This window comes from Centroberyx affinis, unplaced genomic scaffold, assembly GCF_046629955.1.
Source record: "Centroberyx affinis isolate AG114_WGS23_722 - 3 ecotype Tasmania unplaced genomic scaffold, CSIRO-AGI_Caff_v1 ptg005488l_1, whole genome shotgun sequence".
Classification (NCBI taxonomy): Eukaryota; Metazoa; Chordata; class Actinopteri; order Beryciformes; family Berycidae; genus Centroberyx; species Centroberyx affinis.
Window position 1 is genome coordinate 117,501 of NW_027282753.1, and position 12,750 is coordinate 130,250.

General features: G+C 45.4%; 1 protein-coding gene and 1 pseudogene across 1 annotated transcript in view; one reads left to right on the plus strand and one right to left on the minus strand.

The window, feature by feature from the left end:
- Positions 1–9,668, minus strand: part of LOC139667390 (F-box only protein 41-like) — a 16,988-nt gene extending 7,320 nt beyond the window's left edge. Inside the window, exons 1-9 of the mRNA XM_071546842.1 lie at positions 9,501–9,668; positions 7,932–8,468; positions 7,107–7,186; positions 5,431–5,503; positions 4,808–4,892; positions 4,621–4,745; positions 3,037–3,101; positions 2,645–2,770; positions 1,732–1,913 (exon numbers count right to left, since the gene is read on the minus strand). Of these exons, the coding sequence (XP_071402943.1) occupies positions 1,732–1,913; positions 2,645–2,770; positions 3,037–3,101; positions 4,621–4,745; positions 4,808–4,892; positions 5,431–5,503; positions 7,107–7,186; positions 7,932–8,468; positions 9,501–9,668 (1,441 nt within the window). The remainder of the gene's footprint in view (positions 1–1,731; positions 1,914–2,644; positions 2,771–3,036; positions 3,102–4,620; positions 4,746–4,807; positions 4,893–5,430; positions 5,504–7,106; positions 7,187–7,931; positions 8,469–9,500) is intronic.
- Positions 9,669–10,489: 821 nt separating this feature from the next.
- Positions 10,490–12,137, plus strand: LOC139667391 (E3 ubiquitin-protein ligase TRIM65-like; annotated as a pseudogene).
- Positions 12,138–12,750: the final 613 nt, after the last annotated feature.

A 12,750-nucleotide genomic window follows, 5' to 3' on the forward strand; every position in this document is an offset into this window, starting at 1 on the left:
GAGGAGAGGAGAGGAGAGGAAGAAAGGAAAGGAAAGGAAAGGAAAGGAAAGGAAAGGAAAGGAAAGGAAAGGAAAGGAAAGGAAAGGAAAGGAGAGGAGAGGAAGAAAGGAGAGGAGAGGAGAGGTGAGGAGAGGAGAGGAAGAAAGGAGAGGAGAAGAGAGGAGAGGAGAGGAGAAGAGAGGAGAGGAGAGGAGAGGAGAGGAAGAAAGGAAAGGAAAGGAAAGGAGAGGAGAGGAGAGGAGAGGAAGAAAGGAGAGGAGAGGAGAGGAGAGGAGAGGAGAGGAGAGGAGAGGAGAGGAAGAAAGGAACGGAGAGGAGAGGAAGAAAGTAGAGGAGAGGAGAGGAAGAAGGAGAGGAGAGGAGAGGAGAGGAAGAAAGGAAAGGAGAGGAGAGGAAGAAAGGAGAGGAGAGGAGAGGAAGAAAGGAGAGGAGATAAGGAAAGGAGAGGAGAGCAGAGGAGAGGAAGAAAGGAGAGGAGGTAAGGAAAGGAGAGGAGAGCAGAGGAGAAGAAGAAAGGAGAGGAGGTAAGGAAAGGAGAGGAGAGCAGAGGAGAGGAAGAAAGGAGAGGAGATAAGGAAGGAGAGGAAGAAGGAGAGGAAAATGCACATGGAATCTGTTTTCAGATCAGATTGAAACCACATTCCAACACTCAGATCAGATTTTAAGTGTTTTGTATTTTTCCTATTTGTTATTATTTCGTCACGTTGCCTGGCAGATGAACAGGTTTCATTCCTCGGCAACGTGACAGATCGTCATGGAAACAGTCAGGATAGCAACGAAAACTTTCTTGTTGTCAGCTTGTTGCATCCAGAGTGTTTGAACAGAAAAGGCAGAGAAGCTCCACCAGAGGAACAGCGTCTGGTTTCCTTCAGCATCTAGTTGCCATCATTGTCTCATTGCTGTCAGCGCCTTGTTTGTGTCTGGTTGCCATCAGCGTCTGGTTGCCATCAGCGCGTGGTTGCCGTCAGCGTCTCATTGCTGTTAGCGTCTGGTTGCTGTCAGCGTCTGGTTGCTGTCAGCGCCTTGTTGCCGTTTGTGTCTGGTTGCCATCAGCGTCTCATTGCCATCAGTGTATCATTGCCATCAACATCTCATTGCTGTTAGCGTCTGGTTGCTGTCAGCGTCTGGTTGCTGTCAGCGCCTTGTTTTGCCGTTAGCGTCTGGTTGCCATCAGCATCTCATTGCTGTTAGCGTCTGGTTGCTGTCAGCGTCTCATTGCTGTTAGTGTCTGGTTGCTGTCAGCGTCTCATTGCTGTCAGCGCCTTGTTGCCGTTTGTGTCTGGTTGCCATCAGCGTCTCATTGCCATCAGTGCATCGATACCATCAGCGTCTGGTTGCCATCAGCGTCTGGTTGCCATCAGTGTCTGGTTGCCATCAGCGTCTGGTTGCCAACAGTGTCTGGTTGTCATCAGTGCCTAATTGCTGTCACTGCCTCATTGCCGTTTGTGTCTGGTTGCCATCAGCGTCTCATTGCCATCAGTGCATCATTGCCATTAGCATCTGGTTGCCATCAGCGCGTGGATACCATCAGCGTCTCATTGCTGTTAGTGTCCAGTTGCCGTCAGCGTCTCATTGCCCACACCTTTAATTACCAACACGCTATTTCACTTCCTGTTTCTAGTTGTGTATCCTCTACCTAATCCTTTCCTGCTGTGTGTGTGTGTGTGTGTGTGTGTGTGTGTGTGTGTGTGTGTGGTGTGTGTGTGAGTGTGTGTGTGTGTTGGTCTCACCTGTCTCAGGTGTGTGTGTCCTCCTCGCGAACACATGCCTTCTCATCTCAGCGGTGCTCCATAACCCTTCCTCCTCCTCCTCCTCATCCTCCTCCTCTTCTTCCTCCTCCTCCTCTTCCTCGGTGCTGTGGTGACGACAGTTTCTTCTGCTCCACGTTCTCCCCCATCCTGCCTCCCCTACCCTGGAAATGAAGAAGAAGAAGAAGAAGAAGAAGAAGAAGAAGAAGAAGAAGAAGAAGAAGAAGAAGGAACAGGAGAGGAGGAACAAGCAGAGATACAAGAATAAGGAGAGAGGAGAGAAGTGAAAGGAGGAGATGAAGAACAACAAGAATGAGACGTAAAGGATAAAGAGGGAGAGGAGTAGAAAAATAAAAAGGAGAAGAGGAACAAGAAGAACAAGAAGTAAAGTAGAAGAGAAAAAGAAAGGGAAGAAAACAAACAAAAAAGAAGTTGATATTCATACACAATATTTTTCACTTCCAAAATCAAACACTGAACGCCGAAACTGTCAAAAGGTTTAGAAAAAACAAAATATTACTAAATATACTAAATATTTGTATTTGCTTTTAAAAGCAAATACAACTTATTTACTTACTTTCCTCTGTGCTCATGTTTCACTTTCTCATGTTTTACTATCACTCAACATAGCGGATGCTAAAGTGTTAGCATGGAGCTACTATCACTCAACATAGCGGATGCTAAAGTGTTAGCATGGAGCTACTATCACTCAACATAGCAGATGCTAAAGTGTTAGCATGGAGCTACTATCACTCAACATAGCAGATGCTAAAGTGTTAGCATGGAGCTAATAATCTACTGGAGACAGGTGGGTGATTTCGGTGTCTCTGTTCTCATCACTTAAAGACAAGAAAAAAAAAAAAAACTTGGTGTGTTCCTCACTCTTGTTACGTACCAGAGTCTCTCTCTCCGGGGCCAGGGGGGCGTGCAGGGAGGGGGGTGGAGGTGGGCCAGCCCCCCCTCACCGTCCCACCCCCCCGAACCCAGAGACAAGGTCCGCAGACGACCAGCAGCAAGACCACTGGGAGAGAGAGAGAGAGAGAGAGAGAGAGAGAAAGAGAAAGAGAGAGGTGGGATACGTTAGTCAAATATACACAGTTAAGTAAAAAAAAAAAAAAAGAGTAGCATGTACCAGTATGGTTCTCTAAGGGTTCCTTGGTTCTATCTGGAACCATAATGACTCAAAGAATTTATTATAACAAAAAGCTAAATCAGAATAAAGAACACACACACACACACACACACACACACACACACACACACACACACACACACACACACACACACCTGTAGTGATGGTGGCTGTAGAGCTGCTCTCCCAATCTGTAGGAACCAGAAACACTGTAACTCCTCTGGAGGAGGAAGAGGAGGAGGAAGAAGAGGAAGAAGAGGAAAGGGATAGGGGGAAACAAGAGGAGCAAGAGAAATAAAAGGGGGAAGAGAAGGATGGGAAGGAGGAGGAGGAAAAAGGAAAAAAAAAAAGCAGATGGAGCAGAAGGAGTAGGAGGAGGGAAAGAAGAGAAACAGGAGGAGGAGGAGGAAAAGGAGAAGAAGGAAGGGAAGAAGAGTAAGAGAAACAGAAGTAGAAAGAGGACAAGAAGGAAAGAAAGAAGAGGAGGAGAAACAGAAGGAGAAAGAGGAGAAGAAGGAAGGGGAGAGGGAGAAAAACAGAATAAGAGGGAGGAGAAGAAAAGGAAGGACGAGGAGGAGAAGAGGAGGAATAGAGACAGAAGGAAAAAGACGAGGAGGAGGACAAGGAAACAGAGGAGGAAAGAAGAGAAGGATGAAGCCAGAGAAGGGGGGAAAGGAAAGGAGGAGAAGAGTTAGCTGTCGCTCAGTCATCATCATCCTTTGTTTTTAACAGTTTTATCCCTCTGTCTTTCTGGCGGACATTTTGTGTCTCCTGGTGAGACTTCAGTTTCTAAACCTGACGTTTACCACTGAAACATTTTCTGATATCAAACTGTTTTAGGGTTTGACTTTTCCTTTAAATGAGAAAGCAAGAAATCAACTTCACTGATGACTTTTCTTGTTTCAAAATGGAATGCGGCATTAAAGGAATAGTTCACCCAAAAATGAAAATTCAGTCATTATCTCCTCACCCCCATGCCGATGGAAAGTCGGGTGAAGTTTCTTAGTCCACAAAACAGTCCTGGAGCTTCACAGCAAAACAGCGTTGCAGCATTCTCCTAAACAACCGAAGTTGCTGGGGACTTGTTTTAAAAATGTAAAAAAAAACAACCAAAAAAAACAAACACAAAATGGCTCCATACAGCTCGTAATCCAAGTCTCCAGAAGCCCCGAAATCCCAAGTTTGATCCCAAGCTACAACAGTTAGGTAACAGATCAAAGACCAAAAAATGTAACGTTAGATCCGACAGAGGAACTTGTTGCTGCAACTTCATCAGAGCTCTCTCTCTGTTGTGTGACGCTAGCTTCTGGGCAGCAGTGTAAACACGGAGGTACGGAGAGATCGCGAGTTCTCGTTGATCTCGTCTAGCGGAGCATGTACGCACCTTTGAGCTCAGCGGCTACAGTGAAGATTTCAGCTAAAAAAAAAAGGGTGTAAATTACGTCTTTTCAAGTCAATTTGGGATCTCGGGGCTTCCGGAGACTTGGATTACGCTGGACGAGCTGTATGGAGGCATTTTAAGTTTTTTTTTCGGTTGATTTTTTTACTTAAGTCCCCAGCAACTTCGCTTGTTTCGGAGAATACTGCAACACTGTTTTGTGGACTAAGAAACTTCACCGGACTTTCCATCGGAATGGGGGTGAGCAGATAATGACTGAATTTCCATTTTTGGGTGAACTATTCCTTTAATTTTCACGTCACGATATTGGTTTGTCTCCGTTTCCTTCGCTCCCTCTCACCCGGTTGCCGAAGGCTTCCTGGATCTTGTTTCCGACGATGTCATCGGCGCTGCCGTCCAGACTGCGTCCGCCCCGGCCCGGGACGGCCGCGTGTCCGTCTGCGTACGGGTCGGCGTGACCGGGACCGTCCGCCGCGTGTGTGTGTTTGCCGCCGTGTGCGTGGCGGCGGCGGTGTGTGTGTGTGTGTGTGTGTGTGTGTGTGTGTGTGAGCTGAGCAGCAGCAGCTGCCGCTCCGCCCGGTCCGCCCGCTCCAGCAGCGTCTCGATGAACACCTGGAAACACATTTTCTCATTATCTCAAAAAAATTAAACATTGTTTTCCTGAGGTAATTGATTCATTTATATTAAGATTTTCTCATTATCTTGCGGAACCAAAACGTGTTTTTTTGAGATAACGAACAGCCTGCCAGAGGAGCTGAGGACATCACAATCTGTAAACAGCTTTAAAACAAATCTTAACACATACCTTTTTATCTTAGCATTCTCCTAATCCATTTTTATTTTAATCTACCCTCTTTTACTCTTCTACACTGGTCTCTCTGTTCTACCATGTCTCTTATTTCTTATACTATCATTTCCTTAGATTACCGTTTATTTTCGCTGAATTATTGTATTTTCATTGTATTGTTAAGCACCTTGTATTGCAATTTTTCATGTAAGGCGCTATATAAATAAAGTCTGATCTGATTTGATTTGATTTGATAAATAACCCCATATCTTGAGAAAACAAAGAAAATTAAGTTATTATCACGGGAAAACAACATAAATAAAATAGTATGAATGCAGTCAGCTGGTCAGACAGCAGAGTCACCTGCAGTCTGGCTTTGGCCTCGGCCTCTTTCTCTGCCGTCTCCCTCAGAAAACACTCGATGTCCACCATCTCCCTACAGCACACACACACACACACACACACACACACACACACACACATTTTAACAATTTGTTTATGTCCACATAGAAGAAAACGGTACAAGGACACAAATATTGAAGGTGCAGTAGAGTACATTCACAAAATCATGGACCAGTGGCATAGGTCTTCACAATACAAAACATAGTACTCAGTTCTCAGGGCCACACACACACACACACACACACACACACACACACACGCACACACACACATTTTAAAATGCATGTCAAATAAACAAAATATAGATCTAGATATATACAAATACAAATACACACACACACAATTCCAAGACAAGAAAATGTATAGAGAAGTAGATATAGATATATATAAATGTGAATATATATATTTGTTTACTCAGTTTACTAAAGTCTATTAGTAATCCAAAAAGGATTAAAGAGATAAATCCAGTATGATCCTCAAACAAACACAAAATATTTACACACACAATTGCATGACAGATAAATGAATATATACTGTATATATGTATATACAGTATCGTATAAATATAGTACAGAAATACACACACAAAAAAAACAGCTGTAGATATAAAGAGATATATAGCTGTGATACACACAGACAGTGCGCATGAATACACACACACACACATAATTGCATGAAAAATAAATGACTAGATGTAGATGTATGGATATATAGAGCTGCACAAACTCAGAGTGACTGCTGAACTCTCTCACCCTTACACACACACACACACACACACACACACACACACACACACACTCACACACACACACACACACACAGTGGCTCTCGTCCCCTTGGGGGGGCCGCTCTGCCTCCCTGTCATCTTACATTTATCATCAGACCCGGCCTCAGCTGTGTGTGTGTGTGTGTGTGTGTGTGTGTGAGTGTGTGTGTGTGTGTCCAGTGAGGCAGACTAAACGTGACGTGTCCTCTGTCTCTGCATCATGTTGTTGTTTCTCCCGTTCTGTACAGAATACTGCAGCCGTGTACTGCGAGTATTCATACTGTATAAAATGATATGATATGATATTATTACTGTATACTAACACTGTGCAGTATAAATTGGGGGAGTGATGCATCTTAAAAATAATAATAAAAGCAGAATCAGTCAGATGCTGAATACTGCAGAATAGAAATATGTTTAATTTTAACCATCGGTATATATTTATTAAATGAATGGTGCGGCCTTGGCTTGGTTTACATGACTATAAACCAATGAGAGCATGTTGGAGATGATTGGTCGTCTATCTCACTCCAGTAGTATTGTTAGTTCTCGTGTTTCTCCACATCAAGACTACATTTCCCATCAGCCCCGTTGCTTCAACATGTTGGAAGTGATTTCTCCATCTTCCTTTCCCCTCCTTCCACCATCTGCTGCCAGAAACTCTTTCAGCTTTAGCTCCGTTTGCTCTGGAAGAACAGAACCTCTTCCTGTTTTGTGCCGTAAAGCGATCCAGCAGATTTCCCTCCAGATCCACCAGGTGAAGGAGAAACAATGGAGGATGCAGAGTCGATGTCGTTTTCCCTAATATCCTAAATACACAGATAGAGAGACAGACAGACAGAAATGTAGATAGATATACAGAGATACTGACTGTTGTCGTTCGCCCAGCTCTCTCTCTTTTCCTTCCAGATCTTCCCTTAATTCTTCCATCATCTCCATGGCAGCAGAGACCTGACGGATCAAAATCGTAACACTCGTAAAACACTCCAAATATTAAATCTTTCCATATGTTATATCTGTATTCAAATTCAAATTCTTGGGTAAATTATGGTAAAAAACAATATTTTTTTGCTCAATTCTGATCTAGTTTCACACTGGTATAGATCCACACAGTCCATTCAGGCACCAGCAGGCTAACGCTAAGTGGCTAGCCATGCTACCAGTCTCTCTTTATAGCTGTTAGCATTACAGCGGGCTATAGCTAAATGGCTAGCTGTGCTACCAGGCTCTCTTTATAGTTGTTAGCATTACAGCGGGCTATAGCTAACTGGCTAGCCATGCTACCAGTCTCTCTGTATACCTGTTAGCTTTTCAATGTAATTAATTCTTACCATTTTACAGTCCGTTGACACCAGAAACAAAAAAATATGTAAAAGTCAAGCTAACAAATATACTAATTAGATTTGATTGATAGAAAATCAAAAATGTCCCGGTTTGGATGGGAAGCTAATATCGAGGGACGGGTGTGTCACTAGCATGGTTTTTGCAGTTTTTTAGATGGATAGATAGATAGATAGATAGATAGATAGATAGATAGATAGATAGATGGACAGAAAGAAAAAAGAAAGAAAGAAAGAAAGAAAGAAAGAAAGATTTACAGGTTTGCAGATGATACGTTTTTTTCTGTTTAGCCTTTCTCTGTGTATCTGTACCAGCTGTCACCATAGAAATGTTCTGACATCAGAGTTCCCCCCACCTGTCTGGACAGGTACGCCGCTCTCTCCTCCACTTCCTGTTTCTCCCTCCCCAGTCGCTCCCCGTCCCGCCTCTGCTGCTCTAGCTCCACCTCCCTCCTCTGTAACTCCACCTTCAGCTGTCCCACGCGACGGTTCACCCTCTCCTCCACCTCTGCGAACGTCCTGGCAATTTTGTGGTCCAGCCCGAGCCCCAGCCTCTCCTCCAGCCCGACCCCCACCGGGCGCAACCCGAGCCCCAGGCCCAGCTCGAAGCCCACATCGCCCAGTTTCTCCCCGGGGAAAGGCTCCAGGGAGCCGGGGAGGGCCAGAGCGGTGGAGGGGCCCTCTGGGTGTCCAGAACCGGGAAGAACGCGTCCCGAACGGCCAAACATTTCCCTGAGCAGCTGGATCGAGGCAGACGACGAGGCGAGATCCAGGCAGGCCAGAGGCAAGGGGAGGCTGTGGGGCTCCATGCCCAGAGAAGAGCTCTGATTCTGGGATACAGCGGGGCCGGGGAGTGGGAGGAGAGCACCAGGTCTGGAGCTTCGAGCCCGAGCCTGAGAGGAGAGATGGTTATAGGTAGGATTTCATGTTGAATGTACATACTGTATGTAGACTAGAGCTGAACAGTTAATCAAAAAATAAATCGATATCGCAATATGAACTTCAGCAATTTCCAAATAGCAGAGGCTGCAGAGAGAGTTGTGTCCAAATGGGATTTCTGAACAAGGTGTTTTAGAGCTGCAGGTAATCTTTGGTCCATGAATCAAGTGCAATATTGGTGAAAACCTTTCATCAACTCAGTAAATCCTACACACTAACATCTATTTAGCTCTTTAGCAAATAAGTATTCATCATCAATTTGTCATCAATTTTCAAAAAAATTGATGACAAGAAAAACTTAGATCGCAATTGCAACATTCTGTCAAATAATCGCAATTCAATTTTTTGTCAATATCTTTCAGCCTTAATGTAGACTGATATGTATAGTCTACTGTATCTGTGTGTGCCAGATTGGAGTTGTAGTTGTTATATTTCTCGGAGGCTGGGCTACTCCGGAGGAAGAAATAATTGGTTGAGTTAAACCTCAGTGGGCGGAGCCAAAGAGCCTCAGTTTTTCAGAGCGCATGTTAACTGGCAAACTTGAATAGCAAAGAAGGAAATCTGGTCAAAATATAAATAAAAAATATAAATGACAAACATTTTTTTTTTCATCCATTCATGACCATGACATCGGCAGCTAGCTTATTAGCCAACCTAGATAGCTATAAACTAGTATGGCTAGTTTGAACTTGAAGCTCAGCTAGCTCACTAGCTAACCTAGATAACTTAGTATGGAAAGACTGTATTTTTTCAGTTAGTAGCAGAGTGCTAGGCTTCATAATATTAGCTTCCTCTTGTCTTTTTCACTGAGCTTCAGTTTGATGTTACTTAGCCAGAAAAACTGGGGTTCTTTGGCTCCGCCCACTGAGGTTTAACTCAACCAATCAGATTATTTCTGCCTCCAGAGCAGCTCTGCCTCAGGGAAATGTTGATATAACTAAAACTACAATGTGTGTGTATGTGTGTGTGTGTGTGTGTCGCCCCACCTGTGACAGCACCAGCAGGGTCTCGTAGGTGTGTCGGCTGACCAGGTGAGCTCGCAGCTCAGCCACAGAGGAGAAACGAAAGCCGTCGCCACAACGAGGACAGAAGTAGGGCAGCTCCGAGGAAGAGGAGGAGGAGGAGGAGGAGGAAGAGGAGGAGGAGGAAGACATGGTTCACCGGGGAATAACAGATGACCCAGACCTGAAAAATAAATTAGGAACACGTCAGAAGACAAAGAAGAGGCGACAGTTCCATATAATACAGAATAATCCCTTACAGAACGCGATTTGCTCCGTATTTTCCTGCTTGATGAAAGGGAGAATAACACAATTAAAACTAGAGCCAACAGGCATTTCTCTCTCTGTCTCTCTCTCTCTCTCTCTCTCTCTCTCTCTCCTCCTTGTGTGTGTTCATTGGCTGTTGCCAGGTTACGGACTCACGAGCGGGGGAACGGCGGGAGTCGGGCTGAGATTTAAAAATGGCCTCTTCCTTCATAAGAAACAGCCTACACAATTCCTACACATTAATTATGTTAATAACACAAACATAAAATACATTTCTAAACATGTAAAGCACTTTAAACTATAAATTGCATTGGGAACAGACCAAAAGGAGGGTTAGGCCCATTTTTCATCCATGAAGTGGCATATTAAAACCCCATAGTACATTGAGCAGCAGAACATGGAGGCCCATAGCAGTAAATACTCTACAGGAGCCCATTGGGGATAAAAATAAAGATTTGTTGTTCATCTTTGCAGTGTTAGTGTTGTGTTTTTTTAATATCCTAGCGAGATCATTGACCCCAAGTGTAACTATTTTTATTTTTATTTGTCATAAGCTTCACCTCATATTGTAAACGAGGGATAAATACACACTACCGCTTTAAAACCGCTCCTCTTCAGAAGCAGAAGCTCATGACCCGTCCCTCTTCTTCCTGGTCTCTCAGATAGAGAGAGAGAGAGAGAGAGTGGAAACTGGCATTCACTGTGAAATGGCGCAGCAAGGAGGAATTTGGCTGGACCGGGCAAAATTCGGCTGTTCGATCTGTCTGGATCTACTGAAGGATCCGGTGACTATTCCCTGTGGGCACAGCTACTGCATGAGCTGTATTGAAAGCTGCTGGGATGAAGAGGATCAGAAGGAAACCCACAGCTGCCCCCAGTGCAGACAGACCTTCACACCGAGGCCTATCCTGGGGAAAAGTACCATGTTAGCAGATATAGTGGAGGAACTGAGGAAGACAGGACCCCAAGCTGCTCCTCCTGATCGCTGCTATGCCGGACCGGGAGATGTGGCCTGCGATGTCTGCACCGGGAGAAAGCTGAAAGCGCTCAAGTCCTGTCTGGTGTGTCCGGCCTCTTACTGTGAGCAGCACCTCCAGCCTCACTATGACGCAGCTCCATTAAAGAAACACAAGCTGGTCGAAGCCACCGTGAAACTCCAGGAGAACATCTGGAGGTGATGAAGATTTTCTGCCGTACTGATCAGCAGTGTATCTGTCATCTCTGCTCCATGGATGAACATAAAGGCCACGACACAGTCTCAGCTGCAGCAGAAAGGACTGAGAGGCAGAAAGAGCTCGGGGTGAGTCGGCAAAAAATCCAGCAGAGAATCCAGGAGAGAGAGAAAGGCGTGAATGCGCTTCAACAGGAAGCGGAGGCTATGAATCTTTCTGCTGATAAAGCGGCAGAGGACAGCGAGAGGATCTTCACCGAGCTGGTCCGTCTCATCGAGAAAAGAAGCTCTGAGGTGAAGGAGCAGATCAGATCCCAGCAGAAAGCGGAGGCGAGTCGGGCCGAAGAACTTCAGGAGAAGCTGGAGCGGGAGATCGCCGAACTGAGGAGGAAAGACGCCGAGCTGGAGCGGCTCTCACGCACAGAGGATCACACCCAGTTCTTACAGAGGTACACTTCCCTCTCACGTCTCAGTGAATCCACAGACTTACCCGCCGCCAATACCCGTCCTCTGCGGCGCTTTGAGGACGTGACGGCAGCGGCGTCAGAGGCCAGAGATAAAGTACAGGGCATTATCAGCCAAGAATGGCCTAAAATCTCACCGACAGCGACCAAAGCGGACGTTTCACCGCCACAACAAGAGCCGAAGACCAGAGCTGAACTCTTAAGATGTCCACGTCAAATCAGGATGATTCCAAACACAGCGCACGCACATCTGTCATTATCTGAGGGGGAACAGGAAAGCAACATTAACGGTAAAAAAAGAGTTATATTGTTGTCACCCAGGCAGATTTACTGAATGGTGGCAGGTCCTGAGTGCAGAGGGTCTGACCGGACGATGTTACTGGGAGGTGGAGTGGAGCGGGAGCACACGGACAAGGACATCCGCAGAGCAGGGAAAGGCTGGTCAACTTGGATGCAACAGCAAATCTTGGGTCATTAGATTGCTGCAAAAATAGCTATCAATTCAAACACAACGGCATCAAGACTCCCATCCGAGGCCCTCCGTCCTCCAGAGTTGGAGTGTACCTGGATCACAGCGCGGGTCTTCTGTCCTTCTACAGCGTCTCTGAAACCACGACTCTCCTCTGCAGAGTCCGCACCACGTTCACTCAGCCGCTCTACGCCGGACTTTGGCTTCCAGGTTTTAGCGGAGACACTGCCGAGTTGCGCAAGCCTAAGTAGATACGTTCAACCAACCACCGCGTCATCGGGTGGAACGCCGTTCGATGAAAACTCCCAATCTTCACAGTAAAGCATCATCAAGGTCTTAAGGGTTTTCTGACCACATTTGAGGTGGATCTGGTCAACCCGCTAGGAGGAGTACATCAAAGTATAAAACATGTAATTTCCTGTTGCCAGTAGGTGGCGCTATGACTGTAACTGAATATTGGCATGTAGATGTCTTCAGGCCGGGACTGTTATCAAACATGTGAAGTTTGGGGCAGATTTGACCATGTACAGTCAAGTTACAAACCACTTCCTGTTTCGTGGCGAAAAATGGAAATTCGACGCCTTGCCACGCCCACGCCGTTCACCAAAAACTCAAGGTGGATCCGATTAACCTCCTACGAGGAGTTTGTTAAAGTATGACCCCTGCAAATGGCAAAAAATGCACAAAAATGTCACAATAAATTCAAAATGGCCGACTTCCTGTTGGGTTTAGGTCATGGCACCAAGAGACTTTTTTTTAAGTCTTGGGATGTTACATGTGCCGCGTCATGGGGGAAAGAAGACGATCGTCCATATTGAAGAGTACAAGTTCGAGTTCAAGTTCATTTATTGGTGACTTCATGCA